The 16,068-nt window shown below is 48.2% G+C and overlaps 1 protein-coding gene and 1 long non-coding RNA gene across 3 annotated transcripts in view; one reads left to right on the top strand and one right to left on the bottom strand.

The window, feature by feature from the left end:
- LOC117351050 (inter-alpha-trypsin inhibitor heavy chain H4-like) overlaps window positions 1-16,068 on the top strand; it is a 141,717-nt gene that overhangs the window by 44,522 nt on the left and 81,127 nt on the right. For both annotated transcript variants that reach the window (XM_033925734.1, XM_033925735.1), the window contains exons 11-12: window positions 3,215-3,400; window positions 15,922-16,061. In XM_033925734.1, coding sequence (XP_033781625.1) covers window positions 3,215-3,400; window positions 15,922-16,061 — 326 coding nt within the window. The remainder of the gene's footprint in view (window positions 1-3,214; window positions 3,401-15,921; window positions 16,062-16,068) is intronic.
- LOC117351051 overlaps window positions 1-16,068 on the bottom strand; it is a 46,115-nt gene that overhangs the window by 29,369 nt on the left and 678 nt on the right. The window contains exon 2 of the long non-coding RNA XR_004537314.1: window positions 15,885-15,952. This is a non-coding gene — a long non-coding RNA (uncharacterized LOC117351051). The remainder of the gene's footprint in view (window positions 1-15,884; window positions 15,953-16,068) is intronic.

Consider the following 16,068-nt stretch of genomic DNA (forward strand, 5'->3'; position numbering starts at 1 on the left):
CAATTTATACATCCAAAAGTAAAAATGTTTGTCAGTCTGATACTCTAGATCAAAGGACTTATATTGCTGACCGCATAAGTCCTTTTGAATACTGATTAGCAGTGTTTTTGGACAATGGCCCTGCTATTGTATAGATCACGTGTCAAACACAAAGCCCACCTGGCCTTTTTATGTGGCCCGCAGCAACGTTCCTGATCTTGCCCTTCCGAGCCCAGCATGTCCTCCCCTCCATGCCGGTCCGATGACGACGCCACACTGGAAAGTTCGCCGGTCTCGGCAGCGACTCAACAGTGCTGTTCCTGGCTCCCCCTCCTGCCTTCCATCTGCCGCGGTCCGGGCGGAAACAGGAAGTTGTGCATCAATGGAGACAGACCGCTGCAGGCAAAAAGCAGGAGGAGGAGCCACACACAGCACTCCCGAATCGCCGAGGCCGGCAGATTCCCCGGCCTGGCAGCAACATCGGACCGGCGCCAGCGGGAAAGGCACGACAGGCTGTGAAGAGAGCGAGATGTAGGGAGAGAGGTTGGACCTAGGGTAGTGTGGAGAAACAGGGAAAAAGATACTTGAAGGGAGAACCGTTGGGAAGAGAAAGGGAGAAATGGTGGACCTAGGGGGAGGGAGGCAGGTAGACAGGGGGAGAGATGGGATGGGAGGCAGTTGGGAAGAGAAAGGGAGAGAAGTTGAATCTGGAGATGGAAGGGGATGGAGAAATGTTAGGCATCTCTTTTTTTTTTCCTTCCATCTCATTGTTCAGCATCAAGTGGGGAGGGAAGAATAACAACAGAAAAGAGAGGGAGCAAAATGTTGGACCAAGAGGAGAGAGGAGGAGAGATAGAAGGAAATAGGAGGCTGGGGAAGGAGTGAGATGGGAAATGGGAGAGCTACAAAATAAGAGAAGATGGAAAATTGATACGTAGCTTAAAATTTAAAAAGGAGAAGGATGAGAAAGAGGGCAAGATTTGTGTGGACAGAGGCAAAAAAGAAAAAAGGAGAAAAGTTGAAAGAGAAAAATCAATATGTTGGAGACAGGGACTGGAGCAAGAGAGAAGAGGAGAAAAAAATGGACAGCAGACACTGGAAAGAGAATTAGAAGATAGACAAAATCAGAAAGAGAAACTGGGACCAAAAGCAAAATGACCAGACAACAAAAAGTAGAAAAATAATTTTATTTTCTATTTTGTGATTACAATATGTCAGATTTGAAATATATATCTTGCCAGAGCTGGTGTTAGACAGCAAGCATGAACTAGGATCTAAAAGAGAGGAAAAGTCTTTTTTATTTATTTTGTAGCCAGCGTGGGGTTGGAGAGGTTGCATCCCTATACTCCTTTGCTGGCGCACAGCGTGGGTTTTAGCGCTGGCGCTTGATCCGACGCTCACAGAAGTCCTGTGAGCATCGGAGCCGCCACCGGCGCTGGGACCCACACTGTGCGTCAGCAAAGGAGGGGGCAATTATCCTAATAAAAAATCCGGCCCACAACTTAGCCTGCGTTTTAGATTTCGGCCCCTTACATGATTTGAGTTTGACACCCCTGGTATAGATGATAGAAAACATGATGATAGGAACTGAAAAAAAAATCTGAATGCTTAATTATGTAAGGCCCTGTAAAATTTAAAAACGAGAAACCCTATGAGTGGAGATGGTGAGGTGGGAGCTGGGAGTTTCACTATTAATGGAATAAGGTCATGATTTGATGAGATATGGAAGACAGTGGTATGAATAAACATAGCGAAATAGAAGATCTTGGGGTTCCGCCCCCAGCCCCGACCCCACACAAACTTCGACTCTTCTTCTCCGAGTCCAGGCCATGTCTGGAGGGCCTCGAGCATGCATCTGACATCATCACATTGCTTCCGTAGATGCTCGGAGGCCCTCCAGACATGGCCCGGACTCAGAGAAGAAGAGTCGAGGTTTGTGTGGGGTCGGGGCTGGGGGCGGAACCCCAAGATCTTCTATTTTACTATGTTTATTCCTACCACTGTCTTCCATATCTCATCAAATCATGAGCTCAAGGTCTTCGGACAGTCCTCTAAATCTATCTCATGCATATCCATTGTGGTAATCCTGAAAACCCGAGTGGCTGGGTGTGTTCCAAGGACTGAACTGAAAAGTCTCAAGTTTTATTTCAAATTTGATTAAATCGCTTATCAACTTCTAAGCGATGTACAAAATTAAAATAGTAACCAAAATTTGGGACATACAAACAAAATACAGACAGACAAATGGAACCAAAAGGTAAGCAGGGGAGAAATACAATTGTAATAGGATAGAAAATGAAAAAGGAAAAAACCAGTGAGGTGGGTGCTCAGGAAAAGAGTCAAAGAAAGATTAAAAGTAGAATGATATGACTATCAATTAAGCATACGACAGAACCTATTTATAAGGAATTATAAATCGAAAGCATCTTTAAGTTACCCTTGAATCGATCAAAAGAACTTTCTTCCCTTAAGTGAACTGGTAGAGAATTCCATATTTGGGGTGCAGTAACATGAAAAAATGTTTTGACATCTTGGCATTGAATATTTATTTCTTTGGTTTTATATCCCGTCCTCGGGGGGGGGGGGGGGGGGAGCTCAGAACGGGTTACAAGGTGTTGGCAAACATGGCATGTCTAGGTTGAACGCCGGCGGAGGGCCCACTGCCAGCTGAATATGGGGGATTGTTCATAGAATAGCACCTAGCACTTCCATGCAAAACTCCCAGCTATTAAGAAACAAAAGGCTTGTGGAGAGTTGACGTCCAAGATGAAGGCTTTATTAAGACAAATAAATAATCCACGTAAAAACATCTAAGGCCTGAACCACTGGAAACATACGGACCCAACACGGTCTGTGTTTTGTCACAATTGTCTTCTTTGGGGGTCCCTATTGGTCCTAAAGACAGACTTGTGGATTAATTATAGGGATAATCGCTGCACATAGAAGGCAACATCAACTCTCCACAAGCCTTTGTTTCTTGCTCATGTCCTCATTGTGGAGGGAGCAGGGTCGATTTTCTTGCTCTGAAACTCCCAACTATTGGCATCAATCATACATTTAAGCTTTACTATTCTATAAACCTGGCACACTATTGGTGCTTAAATTCAGTCACTAGCTTATAGAATTGCCCTTCACGCTTCCTACAAGAGCATCATATTAAATAGTGAAGGCAGAAATCGAGAGTCACGTCTGCTTGCCATAAGGTCATTCATCAGCCTGCTTCTTTTTTTTTCAGGGCTTCTATCAAGAGGTGGCAAACCCCACACTAATGAAGATTAGACTACAGTATCCAGAAAATACTGTTTCAGAATTAACAAAGAACAACTTTGGGCAGTTTTTTGATGGCTCTGAAATTGTTGTAGCAGGACACATTATCAATGATAAGCTGGATATTTTCACGGCAGAAATTAAAGCTCAAACAGTGAGTATCACTTGACATATATGAAGCGCTGCAGTTTTAAAATGTTGAGAGAAAATATTTCCAGTTTCCTTTCCCTCCCCCCCCAGTTTAAATTTCATTGAACTTTCTAATCATATTGTATGCTATCAATTTAAAGCTAATAATCTGACAATTAAACACTTTCTTTTAAAATTACTTGCAATCATTAATCTGACCCAGCATCTCAGAATACTTAATAAAAATTAATTAATTAAAATCTGCACAACTATCCAATCCCCTTCCCTTACTCATGCTCGAAACATTCAAGATATTGAAGGGAATAGACTTAGTAGAGAAAGAGGTGGAGAGAACGAGAGGGCACTGCTAAAGTTAGAAGGGAAAAGATTCCGTACAAACATAAAGAAGTTCTTCTTCACCCAGAGAGTGGTAAAAATCTGGAACGCTCTTCTGGAAGCTGTTATAGGGGAAAGCACCCTTTAGGGATTCAAGACAAGGTTGGATGAGTTCTTACTGGAACAGAACATACGCAGGTAAGGCTAGACTCAAATAGGGCACTGGTCTTTGACCTATGGGCCGCCGCGTGAGCAGACTGCTGGGCACGATGGTCCACTGGTCTGATCCAGCAGCGGCAAATCTTATTTTCTTACCCCTCCTCACTGCCAGATGCCAGAAGCAGCTACTGAAGTAACCTTGTATTATTGGTCCACTATTTCTCTGGCAACAATTTTACATTAAAAGACTATTACAAGCCATACAAATGTCCCCTTGAACACCTCCTGGGTAATGTTGGTTCTTCACTGGCCAGCTGTTCTCCCTCCTACTCATGTCTCTGATGGGACAGGCACAGAACTCGCAGGGACGGGACGAGGATCTTGAGATCCCATGGGGACAGGGACACATTTGTCCCCGTGTCATTCTCTGTCTCTGTCATCTACTTTCTACCCTCCTCCCCTCTTCACCTTCTCTCGGTATGCCAATTGCCCCCCACTCCTACTAATGTAACAATAGGTTTTTGAATGTTTGAATGAATGTAGTGGGCTTACGATTTAAGTTTTTGTATGGGGGTCAATGGAGCCATGGTGGGGGTTGAACCTGGTCTTCACCCACCAGTCCTCTTATAGCTCATTGTGCTAAACATTAGGCTGCTTCTCCGCATTTATCATTTACCTATTAGATACCCCTGAAAAATAAAGGGATTCCTCTTGAGAAGGTGTAAATGCCATTTTCAGAATTATGCAGATACACACCTAAAGTATAGAAACATAGAATATGACGGCAGAAAAGGGCCTTTGGCCCAACAAGTCTGCCCACTCAAGAACCCTCCCCCTTAAGCACTTCCTCGAATTGAACCCACATGTTTATCCCATCTTTTCTTAAAATCTAGCATGTTGCTGGCCTCAACTACCTGAAATGGAAGATCATTCCAATGATCAACCATCCTTTAAATGAAGAAATACTTCCTAATATCACTATGAAATCTCCCACCCTTGATTTTTAACGGATGCCCTCTTGTTACCGTAGGTCCTGTAAGGAAAGCAATGTTACTTACCGTAACAGTTGTTATCCAGGGACAGCAGGCAGCTATTCTCACTAGTGGGTGATGTCATCCGACAGAGCCCCGATACGGACATAGTAACATAGTAACATAGTAGATGACGGCAGATAAAGACCCGAATGGTCCATCCAGTCTGCCCAACCTGATTCAATTTAAATTTTTTCTTCTTAGCTATTTCTGGGCGAGAATCCAAAGCTTTACCCGGTACTGTGCTTGGGTTCCAACTGCCGAAATCTCTGTTAAGACTTACTCCAGCCCATCTACACCCTCCCAGCCATTGAAGCCCTCCCCTGCCCATCCTCCTCCAAACGGCCATACACAGACACAGACCGTACAAGTCTGCCCAGTAACTGGCCTAGTTCAATCTTTAATATTATTTTCTGATTCTAAATCTTCTGTGTTCATCCCACGCTTCTTTGAACTCAGTCACAGTTTTACTCTCCACCACCTCTCTCGGGAGCGCATTCCAGGCATCCACCACCCTCTCCGTAAAGTAGAATTTCCTAACATTGCCCCTGAATCTACCACCCCTCAACCTCAAATTATGTCCTCTGGTTTTACCATTTTCCTTTCTCTGGAAAAGATTTTGTTCTACGTTAATACCCTTTAAGTATTTGAACGTCTGAATCATATCTCCCCTGTCTCTCCTTTCCTCTAGGGTATACATATTCAGGGCTTCCAGTCTCTCCTCATATGTCTTCTGGTGCAAGCCTCCTATCATTTTCGTCGCCCTCCTCTGGACCGCCTCAAGTCTTCTTACGTCTTTCGCCAGATACGGTCTCCAAAACTGAACACAATACTCCAAGTGGGGCCTCACCAATGACCTGTACAGGGGCATCAACACCTTCTTTCTTCTACTGACTACGCCTCTCTTTATACAGCCCAGAATCCTTCTGGCAGCAGCCACTGCCTTGTCACACTGTTTTTTCGCCTTTAGATCTTCGGACACTATCACCCCAAGGTCATCTTGCAAGTATGTCTTGCTTGAAGAAACGCAGAAGTTTAGAGATGCCCGCACCGCGCATGCGCCAGTGCCTTCCCGCCCGATGTACCGGGCGTGTCTCCTCAGTTCAGGTAGCTAGCCTGAGAAGCCAACCCAGGGGAGGTGGGTGGGACGTGAGAATAGCTGCCTGCTGTCCCTGGATAACAACTGTTACGGTAAGTAACATTGCTTTATCCCAGGACAAGCAGGCAGGTATTCTCACTAGTGGGTGACCTCCAAGCTAACCCCAATGGGATGGTGGGAGAGTTGGCAACTTAAGAGAACAAATTTTGTAACACTGTTTGGCCAAACTGTCCATCCCGTCTGGAGAAAGTATCCAGACAATAATGAGAGGTGAATGTATGAACCGAGGACCAAGTGGCAGCCTTACAAATCTCCTCAATCGGTGTCGATCTCAGGAAGGCAACAGAGGCTGCCATTGCTCTGACCTTATGGGCTGTGACCTTACAGGGAAGGGATAATCCAGCCTGGGCATAGCAGGAAGAGATACAAGCCGCCATCCAGTTGGAGATGGTGCGCTTCGATACAGGTCGTCCCAACTTGTTTGGATCAAAGGAGACGAAAAGTTGAGGAGCAGTTCTGTGTAGCTTTGTGCGATCCAAATAGAAAGCTAAAGCACGTTTACAGTCCAGAGTGTGTAAAGCAGATTCTCCAGGGTGAGAATGAGGCTTTGGAAAGAACACTGGAAGCACGATGGATTGGTTGATGTGAAATTCAGAGACCACTTTAGGCAAGAATTTTGGATGTGTACGAAGAACCACCTTGTCATGATGGAATACAGTGAACGGTGGATCCACCACTAGGGCCTGAAGCTCACTGACCCGGCGAGCAGACGTGAGGGCCACCAGAAAAACCACCTTCCAGGTGAGATACTTAAGTGGAGCCTTGTTGAGAGGTTCAAACGGAGGCTTCATAAGATGAGACAGGACAACATTGAGATCCCAAACCACCGGAGGAGGTTTGATAGGAGGGTTGACATGAAAAAGTCCTTTCATAAATCTGGAAACCACAGGATGAGCAGACAAAGGTTTCCCCTGTAGAGGTTGATGGAAAACCGCAATAGCACTCAGGTGGACTCGTATAGAGGTAGACTTGAGACCAGACTGAGACAGGTGTAGAAGATAGTCCAATACAGAAGATAGGGAAGCTCGCTGAGGTTCCGTGGCATTGGAAATACACCAGGAAGAAAATCTAGTTCATTTTTGGGAATAGCATTGTCGAGTAGCAGGCTTCCTGGAAGCCTCCAAGACCTCCCTCACTGCTTGAGAGAACTGGTGAGGAGTTATGTTGAAAGGAACCAAGCTGTCAGGTGGAGGGACTGCAGGTTGGGATGAAGTAGTGAACCTTGATGTTGAGTAAGTAGTGTAGGAAACACTGGAAGAAGTACTGGCTCCCTGCTGCTCAGTTGAAGTAGAAGGGAGTACCAAGGTTGTCTGGGCCACCGAGGAGCAATCAGAATCATGGTGGCATGGTCTGATCTCAACTTGACCAGAGTCTTTTGAATGAGAGGGAATGGAGGAAACGCATATAGGAAGCGATTCCCCCAATCTAGTAGAAAGGCATCTGCCTCGAGGCGATGAGGAGTGTAGATCCTGGAGCAAAACTGAGGCAGTTTGAAGTTGTGGGGGGCTGCAAAGAGGTCTATCTGAGGCGTTCCCCACTGAGCAAAGATCTGATAAAGGGGGTCGGAGTGGAGCGTCCATTCGTGAGGCTGGAGAAGACGACTCAATTTGTCTGCCAAGACGTTGTCTTTCCCCTGAATGTAGACAGCTCTGAGGAAGGTGTTGTGGCGGACCGCCCAATCCCAGACTCGAAGAGCTTCCTGGCAAAGAGGGGCCGAGCCCGTGCCCCCTTGTTTGTTGACATAATACAACGCGACCTGATTGTCGGTGCGAATAAGGACCACCATGTCGTGAAGCAGATGTTGAAAAGCTTGGAGAGCATTGAAGATGGCTCTGAGCTCCAGAAGATTGATTTGATGGAGTCGTTCCACACTGGTCCAGAACCCCTGAGTGCGAAGACCATCCAGATGAGCCCCCCATGCATAGTTCGATGAATCGGTCGTGAGAACTTTCTGGTGGGGAGGAGAGTGAAACAGCAAACCTCTGGATAGATTCGAAGAGGTCATCCACCAGAGAAGAGACTGCCGTAGAGCAGGAGTGACTACAATGTGACGGGACAACGGGTCGGACACCTGAGTCCACTGAGATGCCAGGGTCCATTGAGGAATTCTGAGATGTAGTCTGGCAAAAGGCGTCACATGAACTGTAGATGCCATGTGGCCCAAGAGGACCATCATGTGTCTCGCTGAGATGGATTGGCGAGAAGACACCGACTGGCAGAGTAGAAGGAGAGCATCCATGCGTTGATGAGGAAGGAATGCTCGAAGTTGGATGGTATCCAGGACAGCCCCGATAAAGGGGAGAGACTGGGTGGGCTGAAGATGTGACTTGGGAAAGTTGATCTCGAAGCCCAAGTTCTGCAGGAAACAAATTGTAGTCAAGGTCGCCGAAATGACCTCTTGAGCCGACGGTGCCTTGATGAGCCAGTCGTCGAGGTATGGAAACACCTGGAGACCCATGTTCCGGAGTGCAGCGGCCACCACCACCAGACACTTCGTGAAGACTCTGGGCGACGAAGAAAGGCCGAAAGGAAGCACTCGATACTGCAGATGCAGATGTCCCACCCGAAATCTGAGGAACTTGCGGGAGGCCGGATGAATCGGGATGTGAGTGTAGGCCTCCTTGAGGTCCAGAGAGCATAACCAATCGTTCTGCTCGAGGAGGGGATAGAGAGAGGCAAGGGTCAGCATACGGAACCGCTCCTTGACCAAAAACTTGTTGAGGACTCGAAGGTCCAAAATGGGACGCAGATCGCCCGTCTTCTTCGGGACCAGGAAGTACCGGGAGTAAAACCCTTGGTTTTGCTGATCTAACGGAACCGGCTCGACGGCCTGAAGCCGAAGCAAAGCCTGAGCCTCCTGGAGGAGAAGAGCGGTCTGCATTAAGTTGGAAGGATACTCTCTTGGAGGGTGGTCCGGGGGGACCCGTTGGAAATGAAGAGTATCCCTCTCTTACGATGGTAAGGACCCAAAGGTCCGTGGTGATTGTCTCCCATTGATGACAAAAATGATGGAGACGACCCCCTATGAGAAAAACGGGGGAAGACAGAACGAGGTCGGTTATGCTCCCTGGAAGAGAGTCAAAAAGGCTGAGTAGCCTTGGGTGCAGCCGGCATCTGAGGCTTCTGCTGAGTCTTCTGGGGAGGCTGTCTCTTCGCAGGCTGTCTCGCAGGAGGAGTCTGCCTCGGTTGATAACGCCGCTGGTAGATCAGAGGCGGTCTAGAGGGACGAGACTGCTGAGGCTTCGGCTTAGGCCGCAGGATAGACTGGAAGGACTTCTCATGGTCCGAAAGTTTTTTAGTGACAGTCTCGATAGACTCATCGAACAGATCCGCTCCCGCACAAGGCACATTTGCAAGTCTGTCTTGGAGGTTCGGATCCATATCAATGGTACGAAGCCATGCCAGGCGACGCATGGCGACCGAACAGGCCGCAGCACGTGCCGAGAGCTCGAAGGCATCGTAGGAGGATTGCATCAGCTGCAGGCGTAGCTGGGACATGGTCGCCACCACCTCTTCGAACTCGAAACGAGCCTGAGCATCGATGAAAGGGATGAACTTGCGGAGCACCGGCAAGAAGAAATCCAAATATGAAGAGAAGAAGAAATTGTAATTGAGCACTCGAGTCGCCATCATGGAGTTCTGATAGATACGTCTACCAAACTTATCCATCGTTCTCCCCTCTCTGCCCGGAGGCACTGAAGCGTAGACCTGGGAGGGATGAGAACGCTTGAGGGAGGACTCGACCAGAAGGGACTGATGAGAAAGTTGAGCTCCCTCGAACCCCTTGTGGTGAACGATGCGGTATCGAGCATCCAGCTTACTGGGAACAGCAGGGATGGAATACGGTGTCTCAAAACAACGCATGAAAGTCTGGTCCAGCAGTTTATGTAGAGGAAGCCGGAGCGTCTCCGCCGGAGGGTGAGGTAAATGCATGGTGTCCAGATACTCTTTAGAATATCGAGAACCAGTATCCAAAGTCACATCCAAGTCATCTGCCATTTGTCGGAGGAAGGAGGAAAAGGACAGTTGGTCCGCCAACGCCGGCCGGCGAGACGGACTAGAAGAAGTGGAAGCCTCCGGTTCCAGGGAGAGCTGGGAGCGGCACGGAGAATAGGAGGTAGATGGTTCCTCAAACTCTGGACCCTCAGGCGGGGATAAGTCCGACGAGGAGTATCCCAAACGCTGCATCTTCTTTTGCATCTTCTTTTGCGGAGACACCTCAGAATGACGTGAGGAATGTCGAGAAGAGTGCCGAGATCGATGCCCCTCCCGGTGACGGGACGGGGAACGAGATCTTCTATGCATCGATCGATCCCTCAAAGCCTCGAAGGAATGGATAGGACTAGATGCAGTGGATCGCAGAGGTGGCAAAGATGCGGACTCACGCAGTGCCACCCAGGTCTGGTATTGAGTGCGGAAGAACTCCTCCTGCGATGTAGTATGCCCAGGACTCCGATTATCAGGGGCCGACCTAGTACCCTGTTGTCGTGGAGGCGTGATGGGCTCCAAAGGCGGCATATCAGGAAGGGAAGCCCGCCTGGAGGAGTCCGCCGCCCTCCGCCGATCCTCCTCGTCGAGCAGGGAGATCGAACGACGAGGGGGAGGGGGAGGGGGCGAACTGCCCCCCGGAACCGGGACCGGAAGGTCACCCTGAATAGTGGCGATAAGCCGGGGTCCCATAGTCTGCATAAGCTCGACAAACTGAGCTTCTAGCAGGGATCGCAGCGAAGCCGATATGGAGGGATCCGCACCGAAAGGGGGTCCTCCAGCACGGTCCTCGCGCTCCTTTGTGGCCAAGTGCTTCTGCTTGCTAGCTTTAGGCACTTTGATGACCACCGGAGGGACAGTGGAAGGCGGTACCTGAACCGAGGAGACGGACGCAGGCACCGATGCTGAACTCGATGCTGAAGCCGGTGTGAACGATGCCGGCTTCACGATGCCCGATGCAGGAGTCGTCGATGCAGGTTTCGAACGGACCGGCGAAACCTCAACAGAAGTGGAACTTGGAGGCGAGGAGGATGGCAGTTTGAATGCAGAGCTCCTCTCCCTGGACAATCTGCCTGCTTTTAAATATCAGCAGCAGTGGGAGATCGATTGCTTTTACACCTAAGCAGCAACGGGACCAACCCACCAAAAACCCACAGTCCCGATCCTGCAAAAATATGAGCTCCACCCTCCTTGCAGTCCGCTAGGAAAATCAACTGCTTTTACACCTAAGCAGCAGCAGGACCAGCCACCACTACCAAGAGCCCTTTGCCCCGATCCAGCCAGGCATGTGAGCTCCTCCCTCTGCAGTCCATTGGAGAGATCAATCTACCTGCTTTTAAATATCAGCAACAGTGGGAAATCAACTGCTTTTACACCTCAGCAGCAGCGGAACTATCCGCAACTACCAAGAGCCCACAGACCCGATCCAGCCAAGAGTGTGAGCTCCACCTCCCCCTGCAGTCCACTAGGAAGATCAACTGTTTTTTACACCTAAGCAGCAACAGGACCAGCCACCACTACCGAGAGCCCTTTGCCCTGATCCAGCCAGACAAGTAAGCTCTTCCCCCAGCATTCCGTTGGAAAAATCAATATGCTTGCTTTTAAATATCATCAGAAGTAGGAGATCAACTGCTTTTACACCTAAGCAGCACCAAGACCAGCCACCACTATCGAGAGCTTTTGTCCCAATCCAGCCAGACGTGTATGCTCTTCACCATACAATTTGTTGGAGAGATCAATCTGCCTGCTTTTAAATATCAGCAGCATTGGGAAAACAACTGCTTTTACACCTAAGCAGCAGCGGGTCCATCCGCAACCACCAAGAACCCACAGACCCGAACCTGCCAGGAATGTGAGATCCGCCCCCCCCTACAATCCGATAAGAAGATCAACTGTTTTTACACCTAAGCAGCAATAGCACCAGCCGCCACTACCGGGAACCCTTTGCCACGATCCAGCCAGACATATAAGATCTTCCCCCAGCATTCCATTGGATAGATCAACCTACCTGCTTTTAAATATCAGCAGCAGTGGGAGAACAACTGCTTTTACACCTAAGCAGCATTGGGACCAACCGCAACTACCAAGAGCCCATAGACCAGATCATGACAGGAGTGTGAGCTCCACACCTCCTGCAGTCCGCTAGGAAGATCAACTGCTTTAACACCTAAGTAGCAGCAAGACCAGCTGCCTATAATAGGAGCCCTTGCCCCGATCCAGCCAGGCATGTGAGCTCCTCCCCCTATATCCCGTTTAAGAGATCAATCTACCTGCTTTAAATATCAGCAGCAGTAGAAAAACAACTGCTTTTACATCCAAGCAGCAACGAGACCTACCGCAACCACCAAGAGCCCACAGACCCGATCCTGCCAGGAGTTGAACTCCTCCCCCTGCAGTCCATTGGAGAGATCAATCTGCCTGCTTTTAAATATCAGCAGCAGTGGAGATCAACTGCTTTTACACCTAAGCAGCAACGAGACCAGCCACAACCACCGAGAGCACACAGACCCGATACTACCAAGAGTGTTAACTCTTCCCCCCCTGCAATCCGCTAAGAAGATCGACTGTTGCCTCCGGGCGGCTTTCCCGCAGAGGAGAGAATCCTGCATTCACCGTGGGCCTCATCTGGGGCAGCCTCCTTGGAGCGGCTGGGGCACGGGCAGTGTGTCTGGGAGGGAATGCATGGATGGGAGAACATCTCAGGGGAGGAGACATAGGCATCCTGGGACTGTCGGCCAAGTCTCTTCCCTGAAGAAGCCCTTTCTGGAAACGTCAATCGCTCCTCCTAAACTTACTTGCTCCACTTCATCACTTCATCATGCTTCTATTCCTTTCTCTCCTCTCTTCTACCTTCCAAAGTATTTAGATCAATGCTGTCTTGTTAAAATGTTTATTTTATTTTTATTTTTCCTCTAACTCTACTTTTCACTTCTCTATTACCCTCCAGGTACTTTAGTTAGATTGTGAGCCTTCGGGACAGTAAGGGAATTTTTCAAGTACCTTTCTTATTTCTAATCTTAATGTATATTTTCTGTAAACCGCTTAGAACCTAACGGATGTAGCGGTATATAAGAAATAAATTACATTACATTACATTACATGTCCTTTGCAGTCTCCATCTTGAACATCGACTCCCAGAGCAAGCAGCGCCGTTTAAACGAGCGCGCAGTGAGCGTGGAACAAGGCCGGCACGATTTCGGAACGTGTTCTGGACCAAGACACTGAAGGCAGCGTCGATGCGGGTCCGTCAACGAAATCGCATGCTGGCACTTGCTGCACTTTTTAAAACCGGTGATTGGCCGGGACATAGGCCGGAAAATCGACGCTGCAAGGTCGAAGGCGCTAGGCCGCAGCCACGAGGCCTGCCCGGCCGAACCGCCGGAAGAAATAATTTTAACTTTTTTTTTTTTTTTTTTTAGAAAATATAAATTAAAATTGAAATAAATTCAAAGAAACAAAAAACGCGGGTTAAAGAAGGCAAAATACTGAAATTCAGTCAGCGCAGAATGAAGAGAAACTTCTCAGCTCCGCGGAAAGAAAAGAACTGAGGAGACACGCCCGGTACATCGGGCGGGAAGGCACTGGCGCATGCGCGGTGTGGGCATCTCGAAACTTCTGAGTTTCTTCAAGCAAGACATGCTTGCAAGATGTCCGTATCGGGGCTCTGTCGGATGACATCACCCACTAGTGAGAATACCTGCCTGCTTGTCCTGGGATAATAGGATGTCTTCTTCCACCTCAATACGGCCAGTAACATATTTGAACGTCTCTATCATGTCTCCCCTCTCTCTGCATGCTTATTTGCAAACTCCACCCCTATAAATGTCTACAAGCAATAAGAACATAAGAATAGCCTTACTGGGTCAGATCAATGGTCCATCAAGCCCAGTAGCCCGTTCTCATGGTGGCCAATCCAGGTCACTAGTACCTGGCCAAAACACAAGGTGTAGCAATATTCCATGCTACCAATAACAGGACAAGCAGTGGCTTCCCCCATGACTTTCTCAATAACAGACTATGGACTTTTCCTCCAGTGTTCTTCAACCACTGGTCCGTGGACCGGTGTCGGTCCACAGAAATTTTCTGCCGGTCCACAGGGCCGGCACGTCCATCGGGCCCAAGACTGTGTTCTTCAGCTGCCAGTCCACGGTACGATCAACGCGGCGTCTTCAGGCTGGCTCCCTGAGAGCTGCATTGCACAAAACTGTGGGCAGCGGCTCCTCATGCGCGTCCCGCGCCTCATCTACAAGGCTTCCTTCTGACGTTGCAACGTCAGAGAGAAGGCTTTCGGTTCAGGCGCAGGACGCGCTTAGGAGACTTTTCCCATGGCTTTGTGCACTGCAGCACTCAGGGAGCTGACCCGAAGACGCCGCATTGATTGCAATGTGGACTGGCAGCTGAAGAACACTGTCTTGGGCCCGATAGACCCTGTGGACCGGCAGAAAATTTCTGTGGACCGACACCGGTCCATGGACCGGCGTATCCTCTCCAACAGCCCAGTCAAATCTGCCAGCTTTTCATGAGGAGAGTCAAGCCCTAGCCTGCATGACTTCCTATAAACAGGACTAGATTTACAACCTATGTTTCTAGGTGGATTTAAACAAGTGTAGTGTCTAGGGAGGGTCTCCATATCCTCCCACTCTGGGTCTGACCCATCCTCAGGCTGTTCTATCCGGATCTGTGTTTTAGCCTGAGAGAACTGCTTTCTGGGTTTACCTCCACCCTTCTTATACAATTTCCCTGGGACCACGGCAGGCATGGAGTATTGCATATAAAGAGCACAATTGCATATAAAGAGAATTTTTATTTGTTATCGTGTACCTCACACAAAATAGAATTAATGTGGCTTACCTCAGCCAAGCACATACAGGCACCAGTCTGCCTCCATCTATCTCTAGGGAAAACTTGAGAGTTCCTCTTTCTCCCTCGGGGACCTCTCTAGAATAAACTCAGCCTGGATAGAAATACCTCTCTCCTGTGAGTCCCGCCCCTGTGACTCAACACTGATCTCCATAGCCCAGTGCATGCTGGGACCTGTAATTCCACATTTGATTAGCACCTCCTGCTGCCTGGGGGTATATTTGCATGAGGGAGGGAAAACCCCTTAATCTGTTAGTCATGCTGTGTATTTTTACACCAGTTGGTATTTATAAGAGACTGTTTAAGTACAAATATATTTATGTACGAGTGAAAATGACTTTATAAAATTACCTCTTTAATGCACATGTTATTGATTCAGTGGCTGAATTTGACACTACCCAAATAGGGAAAGAGGTAGGACTTGATATATTGCCTTTCTGGTGCTGATTTTGCACTTGGGGCAATGGAGGTTTAGGTGACTTGCCTGGAGTCACAAGGAGCTGCAGTGGGACTCGAACCAATTCCCCCAGTTCTCAGGCCACTGCACTAACCATTAGGCTGCTCCTTCACCCTGAAGCTTATCCCTGTTTTATACACACAGTTTTGACTTATAACAACTTATACACCCAAAGTTTATAAGTGCTGATTCTGTAAGAGGTCGCCCAACATAAAACCATGCCCACGGCTAACATGCATAGCGCTTTTTTTTAAAGCCGCCTAAATTTTCAGAGGCGCCATCTTACAGAATCATGTTTTCTTTATCAGCACCTAAGTTTCAATTAATTCCAATTAAAAGCCTTAATTGGTCTTGTTTTTCAATTAAACACAGCGCTTAAGTAGATGGGCACCTGCAAACTAGGCGTGGAACATTAGGCGCTACTTACAGAATTTGGGCCTTACTGTAAGTTCCAGTAATAAAAATAAATGTGGAGTCGTCATCACCACTGCTGATAGCTGAACTGCTTCTGAACACTGACCTGGACGTTTCATCTTTGCTTTCCTCATATGTCCTAGCATGCCAGTGATTTGGTCCTTCAAGTTGAAGCTAATGTTACAAAAAAGGAAGACACGTTTAAACACGAACAGTATATTTTTGGAAACTTCATCGAAAGACTGTGGGCTTACAAAACCATCTTCCAACTGCTGCAGAAACTGTAAGAT

Source organism: Geotrypetes seraphini, chromosome 17 (genome assembly GCF_902459505.1).
Source record: "Geotrypetes seraphini chromosome 17, aGeoSer1.1, whole genome shotgun sequence".
NCBI lineage: Eukaryota > Metazoa > Chordata > Amphibia > Gymnophiona > Dermophiidae > Geotrypetes > Geotrypetes seraphini.